Consider the following 27,497-nt stretch of genomic DNA (forward strand, 5'->3'; position numbering starts at 1 on the left):
TTTGGCAAGTGTGTCCCTACATAGTCTTAGAGAACAAGATACTGTGTTTCAGAAGAAAGCCTCACACCCACTCAAACAATCAGAAGAGCAACAAGTTGTGCTCATAATGTAGTAAAGATGCTAATAAGATACAGAGGAATGGTGACACAAAAGGTGACCTGAGGTGAGTGAGACAAGGCTCTGTGAGTCCTGGGTTTTCCACAGCAATGTCGGGAATTGTCAAGGTTGATAAAAGCAGTTATTTTAGAGAGGGAATCAGGATTGTAAATACATTGTGGGGAAATGACATAGAGGCCATGATATAAGAGGAACAAGAGTGGGAGATGGTGAATCCTCTTCATTCATTGAGTTTCAATGAGGTTATAGTCTGCAGATGGGAGGAAAGGTAACGATGTGAAACATAAGGTATGTGGGGATGCCACCTCTTCAACACAGGACAAAGCCAACACATGAGCATGTCCATTCACACTTACACACTCACATTTGCATGGATGTATACTGTACTTGTAGTTTATAAAACATGGAGGAAGAAATACTCAGTAGAACTTCTTGGGTGTATGGGGGGAGTGAGTTTCCTATTTCAATCCTAGAATGGAAGTGGTTAATTAAAGGGTGAATTACAGAGAAGGTTTATTACAGGAGGGAGGTTCCAAAGGAATGAGCAATGTATAAGAAGGGGAAAGTCAAGGCTATTGGGGTATGAGAAAATGAAAGAGCATAACAGGCACAGAATGGAAGACAGGGAGGAAAATGATGTTTTGGTGTAGTCCTAAGGACTCAACTATGGAATGGGTCAGATTTAGGTATCTCTTAGAGACATATTGGAATGCCCCACTTTTGGGACCCTGATCCTGGAACTTACCTTGCTAATCAGCTCCCCGATCATCCCATTCCAGGAGGTGTTATGGAGCTGGTGACCATACCTGCCATCAGGGGCCTGGTATATCTCATACTTGAATCCCAGAGCCTTAGCCAATGCATCCAACACATCTATGGAGAACCCTTTGTAACGCTTGGGCTGTCCAAGGATGTTCTCTGCCACCATCACAAAAGGCTCTTCCTGTAGAAAATAGAATGAATATTCTTCAAACCAACAACAGGTTAATTGACATATATTTCCAGGATATTGTTACAGAGATCATTTTGATGAATTATAATATTAGAATGTTCATATAGGGCTGGGGTCATAGCTTAGTGCTAAAGCAAACAGCATATATAAGGCTCTAGGTTCCATTCCCAGCATGAATAATAATGATATTAATAGCAAAAACCATGGTGAAATGTTGGTATTTACCCAATTTATGCCCAGAGACGGCATTCCCTGCCCTTTTCTAAAGCACTTTATGGACAGTCAAGGTACAGTGCACAGGAACAATGCTCCAGGCAGCAGGTCAGCATGGGGCAGCAGGGATTTAATTGTCCTGTGTATTTCTTCCTAGCCTCTATCCTAACCCTCAGACCCCACCATAAAAATGGTCTCTTCCCTTTCCTTCTTCTATAGAATTCATGCTGACATAGGACTCTGTACTTAGGATATGCCATTATTCTAGGGGAGCCACCTAAGAATTATGACACTTTTCACATAGAATAATGCATGGCCATAAAGCTATGTGATATAAGCAGAGAGAAGACAGCATTTCATCTATCATGTGGTACTAGAAAATAAGTGCCCATTAACAGGCCAATGATAATCAAAAGATAAGGAAGGATTAAACCCCAAGATCATGAATCCACAACCATCTAAGTTCACACCTACATACTGCATCTATGCCCTGGGAGGTAGGTGACCATCTAGAAAACATTTCAGCCAGCCACCAACACCATTTCATCTTGTGTGAAATTAAATATGAAAGGGCTGAGGGCAGAGAGCCCCCTGGTAATGCATTGTAATGGAGCTCCTTTAGATAAAAGAAATAGGATTTAAGGCTTATTCATGTTGTACTCATAAGAAATGCAAAGATGTTGCAGGCAAAGGTTCCTGAGTTCCTGAGAGGGAATGAAAAGTTGAGCCATGTCTGGCATGCCACAAAGGGAAACAAAATTTTAAATATAAAAATAAAAATAAATTTAAAAATATTAATCTGAGTCTCACAATTATAACAGTCTATAATTCCAGGAAAACTATGTAGAAAAATTATAACTAATTAACACTTATTCACTGCACACTTATTATCACATTTACCCTCAGCAGTGTTGGGCATTAGGAGAATGTCTTCCCCCTGAGCATCTTTCTGGGAAACCTGACTACTCAGTAGAAGTAGGTCAAGATCCAGGCAGGAGTCAGTAGGAGCCCAGCAACAGTTGACATGAGTGGTCCTCCTATACTATACTCCGGAGATCTACCTACTAGTCCCAGAAGTCCTTGAAGAGACTCTTCCATGTGACCCTCCCTTAGGTTGCCCCACATAATTATTTGAAAACTCAAATGGCCTCTCAACATCCCCTCCTCAATCCTGCATTATCCAGAGAGGAGCATCTGAGTCAGAGACCTGGAAAATGAAGTTCCCAGGACATCCCCATGATCCTACCAAGACAGTCACCACTTTGAGAGTCAGTCCTTGGAGGCGGCTGCCCATGGGCCTCTCCTGCAGACTGCCATTCAAGCCCTTCTCCGAGTCCCATGTCGCCAGCTGTGAAGAAAAATAAAGGAGAGTAAGGGATGGAAATCAGTTATGTAGCTTAGGGACTCCTGTGAAACTAGAATCTGGAATCAGAAAGGCCAACAGCAACAGCCTGGGCTTCTTAGAAACCCAGAGGCATCTCAGAACCATCAAGAGGACAGAACTGCATCAAACAGAAACTTTCACTTCCTCTATCATCTCACCTAGAGCCCCAGATTTCCAAAATCCCCAAAATAAAGCAAATTGGCAGGATTTTGCCTCTGGAGTGAATGTTTATGTCTAATTTTATTCTGTCCTTAATGAAAGTGATGTCACTGTGTGTTCCACAAAGTGTTCTCTCCCCTACCCATGCCTTTCACATTCACTCTGATGGTACCACAATAAGTTAAATTGAGGTAGAATAATAATGCAAATAACAAAAACACAAGTATATTACTTTTCAAGCATGCTGGAGCCTACAACACCAAGAGCTAAGTTCTCTTTGCCTGTTTTTGCTGTAGAATAAGCTCTACAACTTTCTGCCAGTATCTTTATGAGTATGTTTCACAGTCTATTGCATCTCTAATATTATGCTAAGGAGACAGACAGGACTCTGTCTTTGGAACAGTAGAGAAGACAAAAGTGTTTAAGAGTTGCTGCTTTCAGCAACAATGACCAAACCTTTGTGTTGTCAACAAACCCAAACTATGAATTGAAGAGAGACAACAAACATTTCTTGAAGGGACTAAATCAGAACCTTGAGGTCTGGCCATAGGGAATGCTCCCTGAACCACTAGCTTAGCTGTGCACTGGGTTCTTTCATAGGGACTTTTGTGAACACACTAAGACCTTGCTCCATCTGTGGAGATTCTTATTTAATTGGATGCTGGTGGACAAGATATGGATATATTAGTTCTCTTGGTGATTCTAAGACTCAGCAAGGATTGTGAGCCACTGTTATAAATTAAACTGGCAGGTGCCAAACTACAGATGCGTGCAAGTCACATGGCTTTTCTATGTGCTTTCTGTGAGATTATCCATGTCAAAGGAGCTGCAAGGTGCTGCTGCTGTTGCTAGTAATCCATGGATCTCCATTTATATAGCAAGGGGTTAATGGATCAAACAGCTGTAGACAGTACCCACTCTTCATTAGGAAAGAAGCACCTTATATCTCTTTAACTCCAGATACTCCTCTGGCCATGGGCTACTAGGGCCCTAAAGGGACTGCCAAAGCTGCACTTAGGAAATGTCTATTCTCACAGCATTCTCTGGAGTTCTGACACTTAACCCTAATAAGCCACATTTATAGAAGTTGAGAAAACATTCTGAGAGATACCACAACTCTGAGACCTAAACTAAAACCATCAAAATAAGACATACAAAATCAGTCCCATATCCAGCCTAGAAGAAGTTTGGTGTTTCTTTTTATCACTTTGGACTGTGGTGCTATCTTGCTTGTATAAATAAAGCCTGTCTGGGGGGTCAGAGAATGGAGTTTGCCACTAACTAACTTGGAACTGGAATTATAGGAAGTTGTGAACAGCTATGTAGGTTCTGAGAACAGAACCTGGGTCCTTTCCAAGAGCAGCAAGTGCTGTAACTGCCAAGCCATCTCTTCAGCCCCAGCCTTAATTTTTAATAAGCTTCATGAATCTACTGAGTCTGGGTTCTATTTTGGGGAACCACAGTGGGAAATAGCCACATTATTTCCTTCTCTTTGTTTCAGTTCTCAGAGAATGGTACCATTAAACATCCTTGATGTCTTTGATTAGAATTCTGGTAATCTCAATTTATTCTTCACTCCAGCATGCTGTAAGTTAATTAGCAGTGGTGAGGGGCTCTTAGAAGTATATAGCCAGGCTCTAAATTTCACTATTTATTCTCTGGCATGCATACTATTATTTAAGATGGAATTGATATTAGTAGATTTTTGGTCCAATGTAAATGGAGTTCTTAATTGGTCTAGATAATAAAAGGGCAGAGTCAGATATAAAGGGAAATGTTGAGAGATCAGAGAGAAGGAGCAAGCCACAGCACACCTTACCTCCTTAGCATCTCAGCAGACAAGAGAGTTATTTCCTTGTTGTCCCTGCTTATATCCTGTTTCTGCCCAGCTACCTCTCTTCCTGTCTGTACAGACCTCGAGACCTCTATTGTTAGCTAGTGGCAAACTTCATTCACTTACCCCCAGACAGGCTTTATTTGTACAAGCAAGATATCACCACAGATTAAAGCACTTGCCTATATAGACTTTAGCTTGCTTTAACAAGAGCGGCTTTTCAATGTTTATTGATGCTTGCTTTGTTTTCTACCCACAACAAGGCTCTAAGTCTCTAGGCAGCACTACTCTGCCCCAGACTATCACTACAGTTTCCTTATTGGTCCCATTACTACCAACCTTCCTGTAGTTCATCTTCTGTGTGTTGGAACACACCTTTTAAATAAATTACCAGGCCTAGAGTGATGGTTCAGTGGTTAAGAACACTTATACTTTAGTAAGCAATTAGGGTTCAGATTCCAACACCTACATTGCCATTCTTAATTCCAGTTCCAGGAGATCCAATGCTCTCTTCCATATTTCATGGGTGCCAGGCATGCATATGGTACACAGATATACATGCTAGCAAAAATACTTATATGCATAAAATACATCTTTAAAATATTTCAAAACAAATCAAATCACAAAGTATGTAAATTATCATTTTCTAATAAATTCTCATTTCCTACAGAGTCACTTAAAATTTTTGTGTCTGGTCCAAAAGAATGGCTTTCCCAACCCCAAGCCCAATCTAACTTTCAGACCACTCAGTTTGAACAGCCATGTATTCTCTGACCCCAGGAATTCTACTCAATGCCACACTCATCATGTGCCCTCCTGAACTACATGTTCAATTCTTTTTGTCCAGGATGCTATTTCCTTCCTTCTGAGTCTGATAAATTATGACTCATTTTTTTAAAAACACTTTAGAATAGCTTTAGAATAACAGAAAAGGTGTAGAGCTTACACTAATCATTTCCAACACCCATCTCCCATGATATTAAGGTGCAAACATACCATGCATTATTATCATATATTAGTATGCTACATTCATCACAACTATTTAATGTTTGTGAGAGTTCCCAGGATGTATGCAAAGCTGCACTAAAAGTGGTCCCCAGAGCCTTATACTCAGGATAAGTACCTGGGGCAGTGGTGGGACCTGATTTCTCTCTCTACTCTCTGGGACCATAAGCTGCAGCTGCCCTTGCTCATTCCCATCACTTAGTTCCAACATTGCCTCAGACACCACTGCAATCTCCTTTCCATCACCAACTGTTATAACTGCTGTAAATCTGGAGAAGATGGGAGCTTGAAGGTATATGATTACCAGGTTTTATGAATTAGCCATGTATTGTAGCTGTTTTCACCATTTACCTGGATGACTTCAGAGCACTTGAGACATAGAAGGTCGTCAATGAATTATTTGCTTAATATATTCACTCAGATTCCATTTTCTTACTTATAAAACAGAATACATTTCTTTTGCAAGCCTACCAAGTTGAGAGGCTGGTAAAGGAATAAAATAGGTTTGAAATAACCTATCAAAAACAGCTTAACTGACAATCACCACCGGGTTATAAACCTGCTTCATATAACCTGAACTATGTTTACAAAAAAGTATTGATAAAATGGAACAAAGTATGTTAAAATGTGTGTGTTGCATGTATATGTTACATGTAGGCAGAGTAATAGTGAACAGTCATTATTACCTGTTTTATGCTCATCTTCACTTTAATAGGATTTCCACTACTTTAGCAGGAAGGGAAAGGACTTTTAGATAAACAATAACGAGCACAGTGATTAAATAAAATTCTATCACATGCTCTTCTGGGAACTGAAAGTCAAAGGTACATCTAGACACTTACCTATGATTAAGTTAAGTCCATTCTAAAACAAATAACCAAATATATCCATGTTCTAGCTACAAAGAACTATGGGCAGGGGGCTCCCTCATCCCCTAGAGTATGTATACTGCTAACTTTAACATTGTCTCATATTCTAAGACTCCATGTTAGAGTAAGGCCTCTTTTAAACTTGGAGGGTCTGGAGACAGAGAAGTAGCCACAGGTGAGGTCAAGTTCATGAATACAGGAAATCCTTCTCTATTAAGAAAGCAGGATGAAATTGACCATTTTTGTTAGTAATCAAATCTGATGGAAGAATATTTAAATCAAGGTAGACATCATAAGAAAAGAAAATGAAAAAAAAAAACTTTCTAAACCTGATGTCATCCTTATATTTGGTTCTGAAAGTGCCCAGGACTTAACAGGTTTTTTTTTTGTTTTGTTTTCTTTTATTTTAACACCAACTTTCTCTCTTTGGCCTGTAGGCATCCTGTAGTCTGCAAAGGAAGAACTACTTCAAAGTGAAACACAAATTCTGACTTTCAAACACATCAAAGTGCAACTATGTTCCAGGATTCAGGATCCTTCGTGTTGGGCAAGAAAGCTTATTATTCTCTCAGATGAGGCTAGAGCCCAGTGCCCACGGCTGGTAACTATTTCCACAAAGCTATGTGTTCTTGCCCCAATCTTAAGAAGAGAGTTGGAGTTTTCCACAATTTCTGAGAGAGGCAATGTCTCAGAACACACTATCTACAAGGCCATGACAGATCAAGATACTTCCAATGAAAGAACCCAATAGAATTTAAAAATAATTCCCAAACTTGCAGCCAGTCAACTTAGGAGGGGACTGTTCCCCCACCTCCACCCTGAGGGCATCTGATGTTCCCTGATCAGAATGTCTCAGTCAGTAAGAACCAAATGAGGCTGATAAAGTTGATAAATGGGAAGTCAGAAAAGCTTTTTACTTAAGAAGCCCTGACACTTAGTTACACAGCTCCAGACCATTTCATTTGTACCTAAGTACATCGACTGCATTTTGTGGACAGGGTTTTGTTTATGGGGCAGATGGATTGATGGTCATAGACACCCATTTTTGACAGCTGACCTGTCAAGATTAGTGCCTGAAAAACTAATTTCCAGCACTGTTAAACAAAACAAGTACTGCTGCTAGTTGATAAGAGCTGTGTTTCCACTTACAGTGGAGATCTGCTCTACCCAGACCAGAAACATGGATGGTCCAGGGGTTATAGTACAGTCATTGCTTAGAAGGAGATATATGGGCTCAAAATCTGATTATGACAAACAACTGTTCCAGAGATCAGCCAACTGGAGAATAAATTTCATAAGCCACTGGTCTCAGAAAAATGTATTTCCTGAGTCAATTGGGGTGCTCGACATGCTGGTATAAGTTGTAAGATGTGAGGATTTAGAACTTGGTGGGCCCATCCTTAGTAAATGCAGGGCTATTAACCCTAAACTGAACAGCTTCTTTTGGAAGATTAGATTTTGTGATCTATAACTCCATTGCAGAGGTGTCTTAAAGTGTACTTCTCTGTTCACAGGGAGTTCCATAGCCTTACTCATTCCAGGAACTCAGCAAAGTAGTAGGAAGGAAGGGAGAGACTAGATGGGTAGTAGGGAAGGCCAGGGAAGAAAAGGGGAAAGGAAGGGAAAGGGAAGGAAGAAAGTTTATTCACTTAACCACAAATTCCATGTTTCATAATATCCAACAGCATAATAGATTGAAGACTTGTTTTGTCATCTGCTACTATTGAATCTTGTAGGGAGGTCTCAAGAGAAATCTAGAAGGACTAGTTTGTATGCCATGTCATACGAATGGCACCACCAGAATTAACGTCCCATATCAACTCTACTCTTATCAACCTATGACTGTTGTCTACTGAGTGCAAATAACATCACGTGGGACAGAGTGATGATGGTGACAGTGTATTTATCATTTCACTAAAGAGGTTGTTCTAAAATACTATTCCCTCTGTTATTTTCATTCATTTGCCCACTTGTGTTGGAAAACAAATAGGCTCAGTGTTTATTTCAAAAGGATCATATAGCCTTGAATGGGGAACAAGGTGAAGAAGAATCCATTATCTTGAGCAAGTCTGAATTGGACATTTAGCCAGCAATGATTTCAGAAAATTGATTAGAAGTCATTTATTTTGAGGAAAGGAGTTCAGGAGATTGAATCAAAGGTCTCACAAATGCTAAACAGCCACTCTACCAGTGAGCTACATGCTCAGCCAATTGGCAATTAGAAGGCATAAGCAAGGCCAAATGCAGGGAGACGTGCTTAGAAACACGACATCTGAGAAGCAGCAGCATGTTAGTATCTGAGAACAGAATGCTAATATCTGTGACCAAGATTCCCAAAGTAATGTCAAATTGAAGTATTCTAGCACATGATGGCCACCAAGACTGGGTGTGGAGGGTCTCAACTGCAGAAGTTGTCAGTCAGCACCAAGTTAATAAACTACTACATAGAAAGATGCAAACTCTTGGAGCTCCCAGACATGCTATAGGATATGGACTCATTCTCACAGAGAACTGAAAGATTCTCTCAATCAAGCCAATTGTACAGGGAACTGATGATAGTCACATACGTTAAAGCAAGCCTCAATAGAACTTGACTACCTGTTCGGAGGGCAAAACTGCCAAAATCAGAAACAATAGTGAATTAAGAGATGCATAGAAGCTTCAAGACAAACCTCCATCAAAAGAGAAATAGAAACTTCCCCAGTGATGCTGGTGAGAGAAGTAAAGAAACTATTGCCAGGACATCAGGCTCATTTTGGAGGAAACAGCCACACCAGAGCTTAAGCCTCTATTATTTCAAAGCCCAAGAAAGTAACAGCTCATTAGGATGGAAGGCCTGACATCACCAATGGTACATCAGTGAACTCTTCAGCCAAATTTCTCTCCCCTAGAAATCTTAGATCATGACTTATACCCACCTTCGCATATGTATGCCTGTATATATACATATAAGTATATATGTGAGTGTGGTTTATATACATATATTAATATACATATGTATGCATCCTTAAAATGTATATTACAATTGAAATATAGAATCTTATATGAGAGAAAATATAGTATTAGTCTTTCTGAGTTTAGGTAATTTCATTTAATGTAAATTTCCAGCTCCAATTATTTTCTTGAAATTATCATGATTTCATTTTTCTTTACAGACAAATAAAATTCCATTACATACATTTACCATATTCTCTTTTATTCAGTTATATATGTACATGTATCTGTCCACAAACATATGCATGTGGAAGCCAGATGTCAACATTGGGTAAGATGTCTTTTTCAGTCAGTCTCTGTCTTACTTTTGAAGCCAACGACTCTATCTGAAAATAAAACTAGCCAAAAAGTACCCTGGTTCCTCCTGTCTTTGCATCCCTAGTCCTGTCATAACTGTGTACTGCCATGCCTGGCTTTTTACATGAGTTCTGGGGACCCACACTGACCTCATGCTTGGGCAGTAAGTGCCCTACTGACTGAGCTGTCTCCTGAGTACCAGGAATTTTGTCTACTCATCTGTTGAAGGCATCTAGTATAGATATCCAACTATCTCTATGATAGTTGGGGTCATTGAATATTTTTCTAAGAGTGATGTCACTTGGCTATATATCATGGGGTAGTTCTGTTTTTTGTGGGCATTTGTTGTTGTTTTTTGTTTTGTAGACTATCTCATACTGGTTTCCATGGTGGCTGCATTAGGTAAATTCCTATCAGTGAGTACTAAGGGTCTCTTTCCTCTTGTGCTTGCCACCATTTGTTGTCATTTGTTTTCTTAGTGCTCTGACTGAGGTGAGATAGAACCTCTAAGCAGTTTAAGCAGTTTTAAAGGTGAAAGATGTATACCTTCTAAAGAGGAACCAGAGTATTCAAAGCAGTTTTAATTTGCATTTTGCTGATGGCCAAGGCCAGGTATTGAACATTTTGGAAAATGTTTGCTGGTCTGGGAACTGTCTGCTTAGTTCACTAGTCTACTGACTGACTAGAATATTTGTTAATTTGGTGTTTAATTCTATAGTTCTTTATAGATTGTTAACATTACAGCTACTGTCTAAAGGGTAGCTGGCAGAGATTTCTACCATTTTATAGTCTATCCACTCTGATAACAGTTTTCATTGCTGTACAGTTTTGGGTTTTTTTGTATTTCATGTAATACAAATATGTATTGTCAATCTTAGAGTCATTTCTGATGCTGTTGAAGTCCTGTTCAGAATGTCTTAGCCTATGCATACATGGAGTATTTGCTCTTTGTTTTCCTCTAGTAGTTCCAGCAAAGAGGAAATACTTCAAGATACATGTACAGGCAAGAAGATCACACACACTACCACATCTCCACTACGTAAAGTTGAAGGATAAAGAACCATGACCAAGAGTTATAGGATAGTGTTGAGTCTACACATATTCAATATAAAACTCACAGTGGGTATATCTGAAGAAAACCTACACATAATTTTCGTAAGTAGAGAAATAACTTGTCTCCACTAAGAATGTATTTGAAAGCCCAATATATAAAATAAATGTGTGTATGCTCTGCTTCTGAACCATAAGATAGCAAAAAACTTACTAAACTACCCCAAATCCAAGATGGATATTACTAAATACTATTGAAGATCTGGAATGTAAAACTGCACTAGAAGGCAATATGACAGTATTCTTATAAAATAAACATACAACACAGCAAGCCATACAACCCAGCAAATTCACCTGTAAGCATTCTACAAGGGAAAAGTAAAATATTCTCATAAAAATATCCGAATGAAAATTTTCATAGAAGCTTTATTCATAATAGCAAAATAAAACAGAAGTTCCAAATTGGTCAGCTGGCGATTTGACAAACTATGGTATGTTTATGCAACGAAATACTCTCTCAGAAATCAAAAGCAGCTCCAAACACATGTGTCAACATGGGTGAAACTCAGAAGTAGTACAGTAAGCGAATGAGGCCAGACACAAAAGACTCCACACTTCATGATTCTATTTATATGACATTCTCATAAAGGCAATATTACAGGTAATAAAAACATAGATCCATGGTTGCCTGAGGCTGGGAATAGAAGGAAAGTATTACATGCAATAGGAAGCAGGGGGTTGTGTGGGCAAGGGAAGTGTTCTATATTTTGATGTCTTAGTAATTATACACTAACATGCATTCATCTGTACACATCAAATGAGTACAGATAATTGCATCTAAATGCCTTATGTGCTCCTATAAACATTTTGAAAATGATGAAGCCATGTGCTAGGGAGTAGAACAAACTTGTCATCTGAAATGTATGTCTATAACCATTTGGCAAAGATATTTAAAGGGAAAGGATTCTCAAAGCAACAATACAACACATGACACTATACTGGAGTGATGGTGCCTTAACTTCCTGGAGCTAGATGGTATCACATGACAAGAAATTACCTCCTATGATTGTGGACTGTCAATTTGATAGAAATAGCCAAGGAGAGCATCCTGTGGGTAGTTCGGTGAGGGACAATGTAGAACTAGGCTGGTCTCTGGTATGCCTGTGAGGGACTATCTAGAGCAGGTTAATTAAGGTGGGGAGGCTAACTCTAATTTTGGACAGCACCATTCAGTGGGCTGGGGTCCTGAACTGAATACAAAGACGAAACTGAGTTGAGCAGACATTCATGTCCCTCTCTCTGCGTCCTTGGTGTGGATGTAATGTAAAGCAGCCATCCCAAATTTTCCCACCAAGATGATCTATCAACCTTGAATTGTGAGATGAAATAAGCTCTGTCTTCACTAAGTTGCCTTTGTCAGAATACCATCACAAGACAAATAACTAATACACCTATCTAGTCAGGAAAAAACTGAGTGCACTTGTTTAAATATTCAAGAATAATATAAAACTAGGTGCAGTAATATACACTTTTGATTCTAGCATATAGGAGGCAGAGGCAAGAAGAGTTTCACGAGTTCAAGACCAGCCTGGGCTATAGAACAAGAGTCTGTCTCAAAAAAACAAACAAACAAACAAACAAACAAACAAAAAACCAAAAACCAAACCAAATCACAACAAACAAAAAAAACCAACCAACCAAACAAACAAACAAAAAAAACCTAAGTGAAGTTTTGCCTACAAGAAATTCCATGAGGGTGATAATTATATAATATTAAAAATAGCATGCTTTAACTTTTTCTAATGCTCACTTCATTCTGTAAGAAGATACACACATTTGCCTAAACACAAAGGCTGCTATAAGTGGCTGTTTCTGGCATTGTTGGAGCAATAAGATTGCAGGGAACATTCTCTCTGGCACAACACAGTTCTGTAATGTGTGAATTGTTTTACAGAAAGGAAGCACGGCTTTTATAATCACAAGAAAAACAATAAAGCCATTTTCATTTTGAAACTACACAGTGATCTAGTTTATGGCTATTAGCTTGGCTTTGTACCACTCCTAAACTGTCTTAGATGTATTGGTTTTGTCTCCTCAAATGAACTGAATGTTCTAGTAATGGTGCCACAGAACACCAGGCTGGAATCCCATTTCTTACACTTATGAGCCTGGGATCTTTGGCAAGTTATTTCAACTGGTCATACTCCTTCCTTGGGTTCAAATACCCTTATCTATAGCTTTCATGAGTGTAGTGGCATCTTGTTCCATCAATAGACTTTAGGTAATGACCACACCTTAGGGTATGCCTTCAGTGTGTAGATGTGAACCCTTGTAAGGAAGAGGTGTGGCTGGATCAATGTCTCTTGGGTTGTGGCCTTCTGCATCTGGAGACACAGAATCTCCTACAGGATGCTCCAACCATAACCCAAGAGAGAGCAAGCGAATCCCTCCTCTTCCTTATAAAGAATCACATCGCCACACTAAAGCCACACCCTAAAGTGTGGTCATTACCTCAACTCTATTGTCAAAACAAGATGCCACTACACAAGAGTCCATTTGTTTCTCTCATGTCTATGCTGTGCTCAAACCCATATTAACAGCTTTCTAAATCTCATGAGTTTGTACTGAATTATGTAATTAATTTGTATAAAATTAACTACACTGTGCACATTAGTCACAATACTGAATTCTAACAAGCTACTTTCTGCCAGACTATTCTATGAATCTCTATATTGAAAAGAGTGGCAAGTTGTCTCCCATCATCTGCTCCCTAAACTCGAGGCCATTTCTCAATGGCCACTTCCATTTCCCTTTGCTCTTTAATTCTTACTCATTCTTTAAAATTCATCCTTTTGATCCCTTCACATCTTCAGGAGTGAGCATCTCCCTTTGTCAAATCTATAATGTTCTAACATAGAGCTGTGGTAATGCTCTGCATAATATATTAAAATTTCATGTCCATCTATTCTGAAATAGACTATCTCTCCTTTAAGATAGAAGCTATTGTTTTCTTCATTTTGACTCACTCAATAAAATCTTATTAGGGAATTAATGTGCTTCATCACCCCCTTGGCATTTCTTCATTATTGCCTGTGATATCATGTTTCCTGAAAATTCCAGCGTTTAACAAACCCATGTTAGGCCCCATATCTGAAGCTCTACAAAAGGCTGGCTCCTCCAATGCTGCCTTACTTACTAAGGTTCAAAGTCTCTGAGCTAGGCTATCTCTTCCAAATGATTTTATGTTGAAAACTAGTATTTTGGATTGTGGAAATGTATTAGTAAAACAGATCAGACAAATGACATTTAAGGCAGGAGATGGAACACAGTAGAAGAGCACAGACATAGCATTTACAACGTCCTGGGTTTGATCCTCACCTCCACAATTAATGAATAGCCAACTAATTAATACATCAACAAAATGGTTCATTAAGAAGGCAGTTTGTCATTACCTTTGTCAGTATGTATGGGCTGTGAACGATCAGAATATCACCTTGAGTACATCACTGAAACATTGTCTGAATTTACTCAGATGGTACACTGGCACAGTGAAGCTGGGACCCATAGCCACTGGTTTATAGCACCATTAGATCTTATCTAACACTTTGACCTACCAGTATTCTTGCCTATTTAACTTCTAAAATAGTTATAGAGCTTTCCTGCCTTTATTTTGTAAGATGGAAACTATTTTATTATGATCTACTTCTTAAAATTTACATCTTCACTCATTAAATATGTATAATCCTTTCCAAGATCTCAAGACTCGTGAAGAGCTGGTTCGTGTCTATCCTTAAAATGTAACCAATACTAACTTCCCACCTGTCCCTCTAACCCCAACCCCAAGCCAGTGACATTGGCTGCCTGCTATTTTCTCTCTCAAGCCAAGGTTCTTTCCTGTTACAGAGCTCTGGTACAACCTTCTTTCTCTTTCCTGATAAAGCTTATCTCTCTGATTCACATCCCATGCTTGGCTCTTTCTCATCTGGCTGCTCTTACCTTATGAGTTATACTTTGGATAAAACCTTTCTAGGTCATTTATTCTAAGTGCTTGCAATACTATCAAGCACCATTTTCTTCACATTCTAAAACACTGTAATTGTGAAAAACAGTCTTCGTGCTACATAGGATATTTGTTTTTATCACTGTCACATGCTAAGTATCTGACATGATTTCTGGGCCATAACACACAGTTTAAAATATTCATTGAATGAACAAATAAACTGAAGATCTACCTAGGAATCAGCAAGCTTTTCCACAAATGACTACACAATAAATTTTCAAGGCTTCTATGGCCACGTGATCTTTATGGTGAAATGCTCGGTGAGTTTAAGAGGCTCTGACAAACTTTACTCATGAAGTTGTAGGTTGGAATAAGCAAAGTGGATATTATTTTTGAGTTCTTGACTATCAGTACGTTTATTTCTATTTGTTTCCTTTCTCCTGAATATTCCCCCACTTTGTCAGAATTGTATTTCCAAAGAACTATCTTTCTTAAAATGTTTAATTTGTTGTTTATTAAATTGTTATGTTTCAGAAAACTTATTTTCTTCCCCTAAGCAGATGTGACAGGTCTTCCTGCATTCTTCTTTTGTATTATTATATTAATTTAATTTATTTTACATATTGATCCAAGTTCCCTCTCCCTCTCTCCCTCTTTCCCTGTCTTCCACTCTCTCGTGCTCCCCAACCACCTTCCCCTCCCATCCCCCCACTCCACATGTAGGGTGATGCCTTCCAGGAGGGGTCATATAAATCTGTCAAGTCAGTTGGAGTAGGAACTATGCCTTCTCTCCTGTCTCTAGGTTAAGGCAGTATCCCTTCATGGGAGATATACCCCCAAAGTGCTTTCATGCACCAGGATACATCCTGGTTCCACTGTCTGAGGTCCCTTAGACTGCTCAGGCCTTCTAGCTGAGACCCATGTTCAGGAGGTCTGAGTCAGTCCCATGCTGGATTCCCAGCTATCAGTCTGGGGGCCCATTAGATCCTCCGTGTTCAGGTCAGCTGTCTCTATGTGTTTCTGCAGCCTGGTCTTGTCCTCCCTGTCCGCATCTGGATTCCAGTTTGGCTCAGTGTTTAGTTGTGGGTGTTTGCTTCTGTTTCCATTCTTATGGCATTATGCACTCTTGTTCATGGCATATGCAGCATTCAGATTTCCCTATCAGCTCCTGAAGCAGATTGCATTTTCTAAAGGTTATTATGACATTGTTCATTCCATATACTTTTCTGCCATATAAATACCATGCCACTGGAACTTCCTGCATGCTCTTATGTAAAGTAACTTCTCCATTTCCTATTAAAAGCAGAATTTAGCAAATGAGTCTCTGTGAGTTTAGCCCACCTATTATACACAGAAAGTTCCAGGACAGCCAGGGCTATATAGTGAGACACTATCTCAAACACAAAACAATAAGAAAATAGTCAAATCCATCTGCCTTTCAATCTGGTCTGAACCTCATACTTCATGAGTTTGAAGTGTAGCTAGAAAATGTCAGGTACCCTCTTCCTTGTTCTCTTGAGGTATTCCTTCTACAACAAGGATCTTCACCCTTGACATCAACTGGTATTTCAGGCCAGACAATTCTTTGTCTTTTTTATGGAGGACTTATTATTCTGTAGCTTATAAAATGTTTTGCAGCATCTTTAACCTTTATCAACTAGATGCCAATAGCATCCCTTAGGGTGTCAATAAAAATATCTCAGACATTGTCAAACTCTCTTGGAGGATAGAATTGCCTTCATTAACTGGCAACTGAGAACAATTTAGATACTCCATATATGGTATAAATAGTACAATACTAAGACCACCATGTTTCAGTAGACCAAATGGGTATTCCAACTGACAGCCCCAAATGAGATCAGCTATTCAACGACCTCTGGCACAGTACTCTAAAATGTAGTCCATCCATGTTGAATCCTTACTGGTAGTCTATGAGCTAGGGGAGTACCACCAATTGGCCTCAGCTGACACCACCAAAGGACTTGGAAAGCTGGGTCTTGTCTAAACTGCAAATATACAGACATCATACATTTAGAAAAATGTTACTTGTAATGCTAAGTTTTGTAACATGTTAATAATTATTTGAACAGAATTTTATACCCGGTAATATGGTATAACCATAAGAAAAATTATAAAATATAAATAATTGGTTTTAAGACTAAGTGAAAGAAATAGCTAGAAGGATGCTAAGGGAAACTTCTTGTGAAAACAAAGTGAAAAGAAATTGTCTACAGGAATCCAAGGGAAAAATATTGAAAGATGAAATAAAAGTTGCGTTTTGTTATACAGTGATAAAACAGAACAATGTTCCCTGCATTAACATGAAAAGTAGGAGGTTTGATAAATAAACTAATGGATATAAGAACTATAGGTAGAATTTTGCATAGTCCTTTATTTTTCATAGCTACATATTATAATCATGCATAAAAAAAGACAGTTCACATTGGAACTAGAGAGGAAAGTCACTTTAGAGCAGAACTTAGGAATCATATATGGAAACCAAGATAGGTTGTATTAAAAAATAAAATTACTTTTCATCCTGTCTCTTCTTATTGAAACCTCCAAAAATAAGAAATATTATTCAAAATCAAATACTGAAGAGTTCTCAGAGGGAAAAAACCCAATATTGCCCCAAAAAAGTAAGAGTAAATCCATTTCTTAAGATCTCATAATTATAGATGGTGTCTTAGAGAGACCTTTCAGAAAAACAAAGGGTTACTAAAGGCTGCATAACACAGAAAGTCTGATGGACAACAGAATTTCTAAAACTCCACAGAATCCTTTAGGAATTTTAAGGAAAAGAAGATCTTGTCTCAAAGAAATACATAGGTGTACCATCATCTAAAGCAATAAGCAATCAACAAACTTTACAATAAGCCTACACTGTTCTTAAAGGACTTGCACTGGCAGAAGTACTAAGTCTACTGAATTGAACAGAGAGAATATAAAATAAAACTGTTTTCAAATCTATTAACATTTGAAGGCAGAAAACATGCTGAGAAGACTGTCAGAATCCAACCTGTATTGCCTTAATGGGAAGACATGTATCACATGAAAAACAGAGTAGACTTCTCAAAGCTGGATTCAAGAGACTCCTGTCCTCACAGCAGCAACAGGTTCTAGTCAGCTTAGCCCAGCTGGGTATCAGAACCACCATGGTCCTGTGATACTGTAGATCAGTCCTCTCTTATGGATAGGAATCATTTTTGCCTTCATCCTCATTCTCCTACCTAGTACGTTAAGCATGAGGGAATCATATGGCTTAATTGTTCAGACTGAGGTCTTCAGATTGAAGGGACTACACTGCAACCAATAACTACACTGTAACCAAGGATCCTCATCCATACCTCATTCTGGTATGATTCTGGACTCTGAGCCAAAGTCATAATGGGATGAAGCTTTGGCATTCTTCAATGAGTTTCACTCATAATTTTAAGTTTTGGAGGAAGTACTATCACATGACTTCTGAAGATCCACTTCCCATGACCCTTACTCTAGGAGTCGTGTGAGTTCTAAGGTCTCAGTGCAGGAAACACTGAAAACAAGTGCCCTTGTAGGTGAGCTCAACCTTCCAATACCCTTCATCAAGGTACTGGTCATGCAAATGAACCCTCTTGAGCCCTCCTGAGTATAACTAAGTGTCACAAGGAACAAAATTTCAGCCAGCCAAGCATTTAGAATCGGTGAGATAAAATAAAATAAAATATAATTATTATAATAGGATATAATATAATTTAATTATTGCTGTTTTAAGCCATCAAATGCTTGGGTCATTTGTTATGCATCGATAGTAACAGTCTCTGATGTATTTGACCTTGTGCTCATCTTATAAATATGGGCTAGTTTTTCCCTTTCTGTATTCTCAGAGCCTCTAAAATAATGCCTCTTGAACAATGATGGATATGTTTATACTATACAAATCTTGTCACATACAAGAACTCTGAGTGTTCCACATCTTTTATGAGTTAAGGTTGACAGAGTAACCCAAGGGTAAAGTATTTGCCTTTTATGGACAAGGTTCTAAATTCTATCCTCAACACTGAAGGAAGGAAGGCAGTTTGGGGAGGGGGAGGAAGAAGTGAGAGATGAAGGAAGGGAACAGAAAAGAATAACGATAATAAGAAAGAATTATAGATGGGAAAGCTGGGGTCAAATGTTTTTTATATTTCTATTAATGATCCAAAGTGAACGTGAACTCAGAACTTTTGAATATGAGTACATTGCACAGCCCTCACAAAATACCCTCTCTGCAAATTGTAGAATGTACACCAGCATGTGCTTATTTCATGGCAGAAGAAAGGCAAACGAGAGCTGGAGGTAGGTAGGAAAAGGAAAAGAAGAGCATTCCCAAGGCTTTTTATTTCCATGGTGAAGTATCTCACCTGAACTCTGGGGCAGGTGACAAGACACAGAACCCAGTGATATTCGCAAGCTCAGTATTTTGCTAACTCCCATTTATTTCACATTTTAACATTCTTAGAGCTACATAATTGCTTAGGTTCAACTGGGAAATCTCAAAGGACTCGACACCTCCCCCCTTTGTCTCTTCCTCTTAGCTTGACATTTCAGAAGTCCCTGGATCTTCTTAGAAGGTATGTGACTTTACTTCCAGGTGGTGGTGGCACTTGCCTCTGGAGGCAGAGGCAGGTAGATTCTGTGAGTATGAGCCCCGCCTGATCTACAAAGCTATACAGAGAAACCCTGTTTCAAAAAATAAAAAATAAAAAGTAAAGCCTAACATGGGCTGAGCCCTCCCTGCATTAATCATTAATTAAATGCCTTACAGCTAGATCTTATGGAGGCATTTTCTCAGTTGAGGTTTCCTCCTTTCTGATGACTCTAGCTGTGTCAAATTGACATCAAACCAGCCAGGACATTCAGATAACAAACATTAGGGTGATAATAGGTGAGATAAAATGCATTATGAGAATGATGGCTATATGAAACTGAGGGTGACATTGGGAAATTGGAATCAAGAGATTTTGAAAATATTTATCCTCCGGGCTATTAGAAGCCTTAAGCACAAAAAAACTCACAGTCTGAGGCTGAGTAGGAGTCAGGGAGGTGGTGTTACCCATTTCTAATTTTGTACTTCACAATCATTAATAGTAAATAGTATTTTATTTCAGTCCCAATGAGTCTTCTTTAGATGTATAGATAACTTGGATCTGAACTAAATAAATGCTGTTTCTTTCTTCAACAATACAAATAGAAAAGCATCAACACATTCCTCAGTAAGATGTCCTAAAGACCTGACTCCACTGAACGATAAGGCAACAAACAGGAAATAAGTCACAGTAGTAAGGTGGAGCTGTCCCCATGCTTGTGTGTACCCCACTGTCAGCAGCTGAGTGTCTGTCTGTGTGTGACCTCAAAAACCCTAAGTTTACCACAAACCTCCGGACATTTTCCATCAAGCCACAAGAAATGGAATAAAATGGAATGAATCATAATGTTCACAGAGTTCCTGACAGACCAAGTGGTTACACACAACTCCACTGGTAGAGAGAAGAAGTTTACAAGTGCAGTTGACTGATTAATAACATGTGGCTTATTCAGCTAATGGCACTACCTGATGTCCCATTCTTATCAAATGAAAGGGAGAACTTATGGATTCTTAATATCTAACCTCTTTACCATAAAACTATACATGAAAAAGAGTCTGAGAGCTTTGAAGAGGATTTGCAGTTTTATTTTTATTTAAATTTTTATGCAAGGTATTTTGATAATACTATATACTCCCCCCCAATCCCTCCCAGATTCTTCCCATATCCCTGCCTACCCAACTTCATGCTTTTTCTCTCTCTTGCTCAAAAAAAAAAGAAGTAAAAAATCTAAAACTTAAACATAAAATCAATAAGACAAAAAATACCAAAACAAGACAAAGAGTAAACACATACCCATACACAAACACACACACACACACACACACACACACACACACACACACACACCATTTGTCTTCTTCAAATATTCCTGGGCATGGGGCCTGCCCTGAAGTGTGATTGATACACCCAGTGACATTTCATTGTAGAAAACTGATTTTCCAAGCAGGTTATGGTTATCATTTGCAAATATCTTCCTGAGAGAGGTCATAAATTTGAACCCTACCTCAATCACCCATTAACAATGACCTTGAGGAAACCACTGAACTCTGTGTAGCCACTTTGTTTTACTGAGAACAGAAAATACAATAACACTGATGAGGTCTCTGTGAATTTTGAAATTCACCAATGTTCTGATTACTTCCAAATTTACATTTGGGGTCATATTTCTTCCCTGGGCTCCAGACTCAAATATTCAGGCTCCAGTTTGATAACTCTGTTGGAGACTGCACAGACAACTCAGAGACAATGATTGCAAAGTAAACTTTTGACTCTCAAAGGTATTCCTTAGACACTTCAGACTCTAATCTAGTTTTCCAGATCTTCCTACATTCAGTCATGAACTCTATCCTCTACCTAGTTGCTTAAGCCAAAGACTTCAAGGTCATCACTGATTTTATCACCATGTAAAATCAACTTGCCAGATGCTTCTGGAACTGAACTCTCCCATTTGCTGCCTCTCCATTCTCAGCCACCATCATCACTTCACTCACTAATACTATTCTACTGTTACTGGATTCCAATATCAACATTTTACCCTGAGTTCTCAGTGTTTTGTTCTCATTAAAGTTGTAGGAAACATGCCTGAATTCCAATAAATGAAACATGAATGAAATAGGATCATTACGAGTATGTAATTATCCTTTCATTCCATCTTTAGTAGACACCTTGGAGTACACACATTGATAGGGTGGACCTGATGGGCAGATATTGCCTGGATCCATGCATGGAGAAGATAATCCTTTGAAACTGTGCGAACAAGAAACAAACCATTATTGTATTAGGACCCTCAAAATAACAGTCTAGCCTGTCTAGACCATTATTCATCTACTATATAACAGGTAGAGTGGTATTTTAGAAGCACAGTCATTTCCTCTCACTCCTTCATTTAAAATGCTCTCTTGGCACCCATTTAAATATGACCCGGATTATTAAGTGTGGCCTACAACAAATTATATGTTCTGGTCTCAGAAGCTAATACATTGCATCCCACGATAACCAGGTACTGAAAATAGCCATGCTAACCTGCTTTCTGCTCTTGAACATTCCAGAACCACCTCCAGTTGGTGTACAAGTGTCTTCCAGAAACATTTTACTCTAGAACTATTCTCAATTGTCTTCTTGCATCTGTCAGTCCTCTTTCCTTGAAATGAATTCCCTGTCAACCCTGTCTAAACAGATTTTCCCAGCAAGTCTTTCTCTATTTTCTTATTACGTATTTTATTATAAGAGTGATTATAGAAAGTATCCATATTTTATTATTTGATTGCTAAAAGTTTTATGCCTTTTTTTGTCAATTTCTTTTTATTGGACTATAGGTTACTTGAGGACCCATTTCAGTAGTACCCTTCCCACTTATTAATATGTCTGGCACAGACCATACACATTATAAAAAAAAATAGCTAATGTTATTCTGTTAGTTCGGATTCTACTGTTGTGATAAAACATCATGGACATAAATAACTTGTATAAGGAAAAGATTTATTTGGCTTATATTTCCATGTTACAACCAATCATTAAAGAAAGTCAGGACAGGAACCTGGAGGCAAGATGCAGAAGTCATGGATAAGTTCTGCTTAATGCCTTGCTCACCATTGCTTGCCCAGTCTGCCTTCTTATAGCACCCAGGACCACTCACCAAGGGATGGCACCACCTGAAAAATGTTGGGCCCTCACACATCAATCACTTACCAAGAAAATGCACTAAAGACTTGCCTATGGGCCAACACTATGGAAGCTTTTTCTCAATTAAGATTGTACTTAGATGATTCTACCTTGTGTCAAGTTGACATAAAAAGTAGTCAGCACAACTATCATTAATGTTATCATAGAAAATTAAGGTATCCATACCTAGCTCTATCATTAGCTAAATTCCAGCAAGAACATATATATGCAGAGAAGTGACATGTGTGGATCTGCAAAAATACTGACATAATACTATATGGAGATGGATGCTGTATTCAGAGTGATGAAATACCATTCATATCCATGGCCAGCTAGGAATTTTGGCATCTGATCATCAACTGTGATTTGCTCTTATAAGTATAAAGTCTCAGCCCTGGACTTCAGACCAAATATCTTGTCACCTAAGACATAGAATTATCAAAAAGAAAGGAAACAAGAAAAAACCTTCCACAAAAAGAAACAGTCAACTATCTAGCAAGCATAAAAATATATTCAACCTAAAAAAAAATAAGCAAGTTGTGAACTTACAAAAATATTTTTTTAGTGTAATACCTAATGGTGATACAATAAGACGAGTACAATTTATTACTGGGCAAATTTTCTCCACCAGGGGCAACAGCACTATGTATCCGAAGCACAACAAATGTATCCCTTGACAAGTAATGTCAATTCCAGGGATTTTTCTACAGAAAAATTCCATATATGAATACCAAATACAAAACTTATACACAATGATGATCATCAGGGAACTAAACACAATATCTAAAGCAAACAAAAAAGAGGAACCACCAAAAATCCAATTGTGTGAGAATTATTAAGAGGTTAGAAGCAATCCCCTGCACATAACATTAACAACCAGAAAGGTAGCAGTCGGAGCATCAGTAATCCTGCACTTGGAGGCTAAGGCAGGAAGGCAGTGAATATGAGGCTGCCCTGAGCTACAAAGCAAGACTGTCTCAAAAACAAAATGACTGTTAGAGATAATCACCATTATTAGAATGCCTATTAGTCATGTTGTTGCTATCAGTGTTCATCAGTCTTAACATGACAAAATGTCATGATCCCAAATGCCTTGTGATAATGAGAAAGGGAATCATGTAACTATTGGAGAAAAGTTTAGTGGTAAAAACAGGATGTGCTGGTGGGTTGTGGATAAGGGAAGCTCCGAACTAAAGGAACCTGAGACAAAGGGGTATTCTGGGTGTTTGCATTCTTGCAAGTTTGAGAAAAGAGCCATGAATTTGTAAGAATACAATTAAATGAGGCAGGAAGCCTTGCAGAGCCTTGTACATCACTGCTTCTGGCTGTCTTATTTATTGCTCCCTCCTCTCAGCAGTGATGCTGTAAATGAGATAAGAGCCCTGGGAGGGACTCAAGAAGAAATCGAGGTTGGTTCTAAGAAACAATGCTTAAAGGCAGGTCTGGAGAAGAGTTTAGGAATGGCTTGTGTGGGAGACACATGTGACGCGAGGAAGATAGCATTCAAAATAAGAACAGACAGCTACTGTGGCAGCCTGGGAACAGCAGAGCTGTTGTCATGCCCACTGAGACAGTGCCTGTCACATCAGCAAACTTGTGTGATTTCAGCTGTTTGACCCGATGCCTTTGGCAACATGGAAGAAAATACTCTAAGACCCTTTGGTCTTGGCACAGCTCAATATCCTTAGTGGCTTTTTGGTTAGTATAGGTTAAAGGTAGGGAGTCATGAAAAAGTCAGTGTGTGTGTGTGTGTGTGTGTGTGTGTGTGTGTGTGTGTGTGTAATGAATGTGTATGAAAACAGGCATACACATCCCATAGTGCATGTGGAACTCAGAACAAGTTCTGGGAGTCGGTTCTCTTCTCCCAATGAGTGTCTCAAAACAAACTTAGGTCTTGGGATTATACAGCCAACTGATTTTATATGCTGAGCCATCTCCCTGACCCTCAACCTGGTATTTTAAAACAGGGTCTCTTTCCCTAAGAGGGAGACATACATGGTCACCCTGAGAGAGGGAAAGGGGCAAGATCTCCAAAGCAAATAGAGCATTGGGAGTGGCAGGAGGAAGGAAGTTAGGAGAAACAGAGGGGAGAAGGGAAGGGGAGAGGTGGGCCTGACAACAGAGCAGAAAGACTAAGTCAGGGGAAGAATAGAGGAGAGCAAGAAAAGAGATACCATAATAGCGGGAGCCATTATAGGTTTGAAGAGAAATCCGGCACTAGGGAGATTTCCAGAGATCTACAAGGATGACCCCAACTAACAATCTAAGCAATGGTGGAGAGGCTACCTTAAATAACCTTCCCTGATAATGAGATTGATGACTACCTTATATGCCATCCTAGAGTCTTTATCCAGTAGCTGATGGAAGCAGAAGCAGACACCTACAGCTAAACACTGAGCTGAACTCTTGGAATCCAGTTGCAGAGAGGGAGGAATGACAAGCAAAGGGGTCAAGACCAGGCTGGAGAAACCCACAGAAACTGCTGACCTGAACAAGGGGGAGCTCATGGACTCCAGTCTGATAACTGGGAAACCAGCATAGGACCAACCCAGACACCCTGAAAGTGGGTGTTAGTTAAGAGGACTGGGCAGTCTATAGGGGCTCTGGTAATGGATCAGTATGTATCTCTAGAATACAAAGGGACTTTGGGAGCCCATTCCACATAATGCAATACTCCCTCAGACCAGACACAAAGGGGAGGTCCTCAGCCCGGCTCCAACTGATGTGTCAGACTTTGAAGATTCCCCATGAAAGGGCTCGCCCTTCCTGAGGAGCAGAAAGGGGATGCAGTGTGAGTTGGTGGGGAGACAGGGGTGGAGCAGTGGGTGGGGGAAGTGGGATTGACATGTCAAATTTAAATTTAAAAACTAAATTTAAAAATATATATGGTCTCTTCACTGAGCCCAGGGCTCCCCAAGGGCTTGACTGACTAGCCAGTCAGTTGCAAGGCTCTACCTATCTTTACCTTCCTCATCAGATCATCGTCAGGACAGGGGTTACAGGCATGCACAACCACACCTCAACTTTTTATGTGAGTGCTGGAAATTAGAACTCATGTCCTGTGGAGCAGGCATTTTACCAACTAAGTCATCTCTCCAGCCCCAATTATTATTTTTGTAATAATGTTTAGTATACAGTTTCAAATGCACTGTGTTTTAAAACATTCTACAATGAGCTTGACCAGCTTTTATAATGAGAAAAATGAAATCCTAATTTTAAAGCCATTCCTTTGTGGCATTATGTAATCAAGAGTGCAAGTGACATCCCCACACTTATGCTCGTCAGCCTACCCTAACTAGTCAGGACAGCCCACATCAGTCTTCCCCAAATGGCCTTTCTTTAATACACATTCTTTAATGAAGCTTGCAATAGATAAACTGTGGAAAGAGCCAATGTGCCCCTTGAGTGTGTCTTTATGATCTCAGCAATTAGTGCAAGACCAAAGCACACACACACTGCCAACCCTCAGTCCCTTTATGAGTTAAGAGTTGGTGGGAACCACATCTCAGAAGCAGCAATGAACTCATATCCCAACTACAGGAGGTCCTGAGATTCTGGCCTCCACTTGCAGGCTAAAGGTTGAAAAGGGACTGAACACTTCAAAGAGAAGGCCTTGGAGGTGACTTCACATTACCAGTGGATATTCTAACCAAATCTCGTACAGAAGATGAGTGCTTATTTATGAATGGTGTGTGTGTGTGTGTGTGTGTGTGTGTGTGTGTGTGTGTGTGTATGTGTGTGTTATAATGTATATAATATAGTTTATACAAGTAGAAACACTGGTAAAATATATTATCATGCATTGCCCTGCTAGATCTGACAGGGCATATCGTCATTAGTGATTATACAAGACCCAACATATACTCTAAGCAAGGTGCTGCTTAATTAATCAATATACTTCCAGTTTGATACTTTCAATATTTCTGTTGGTAACATGAAATTTTTAACCATCTCACTATAATATTAGAACATGATTGCATTGTTTTCCTTCATAATATAATATAAGCAATATGACTTGAGGCTTACAGGGAGCTGGAATTAAGATCTAGCTGATCTTAATTCCCACAGCCATTTTCATATTGATAGCTATATTTGTGTTCAGTCTACCACTTGTTAAAGATAACCTTAACACCCCTCATTCTACTAACACTGGTTTTAGTTAAAACTTTGATATTATCAGTAAATCCTTTTTCACATAAGCATGCATTATAATACACTATAATTTAGTGAAATCAAATAAAAGCCCAAGGCTCTTTGCAAAGCCATCTGTATTCTGAAATTCCCACTTTTCCCTTGGGTGATCATCCACACTCCACACCACAATGCTGCTTAGAGTATATACAATCTGCAGGCTGGTGCCCGCCCTCAATGTGTTTCCAAGCCTTTGGGAGGTTGCAGAGGAATATAAAGTGAGTGCTTAAAAATACCCAGCAATTTGATAGGGTATATGAGCTTCTTTAACTGAAAGAGGGTGGAACTTGTATTTTATATATATTTTTTAGTTTTTTATTTTATTGCTTTAGAAAAATCATCTTATACTTCATGAAAGTATGGGTTTGGTGGCAGATTGAAAATAAAAGTTAGTAGTCTTCATGACATGTAGTTGAGAAACACTGCCATATGGAAAACACATGGCAGTAAAATGAAGGGACTATCCAGAACACAGCAGGGCAGGGCAAGGCAGAGCCAAGGCCTGGAGACCCACTGTAAAGATACAAGATACATTTAGTCTCCCTTTACTACATATACAGAGGAGAAGACAATAGAACAACCATATGTGGCAACTTCCTGGGTTGTTACTCAGAGGAAAAAAATGGCAAGGAAACAAAAAGGGTCCAAATTAAGCATAACTCA

General features: G+C 39.0%; 1 protein-coding gene across 1 annotated transcript in view; it reads right to left on the reverse strand.

The window, feature by feature from the left end:
* The window catches only part of Grid1 (glutamate ionotropic receptor delta type subunit 1), a 293,681-nt gene that overhangs the window by 134,124 nt on the left and 132,060 nt on the right, over positions 1–27,497 (reverse strand). Inside the window, exons 5-6 of the mRNA XM_051206794.1 lie at positions 2,529–2,630; positions 863–1,060 (exon numbers count right to left, since the gene is read on the reverse strand). Of these exons, the coding sequence (XP_051062751.1) occupies positions 863–1,060; positions 2,529–2,630 (300 nt within the window). The remainder of the gene's footprint in view (positions 1–862; positions 1,061–2,528; positions 2,631–27,497) is intronic.

The sequence above is a fragment of the Phodopus roborovskii genome, unplaced genomic scaffold (assembly GCF_943737965.1).
Source record: "Phodopus roborovskii unplaced genomic scaffold, PHOROB, whole genome shotgun sequence".
Lineage (NCBI taxonomy): Eukaryota > Metazoa > Chordata > Mammalia > Rodentia > Cricetidae > Phodopus > Phodopus roborovskii.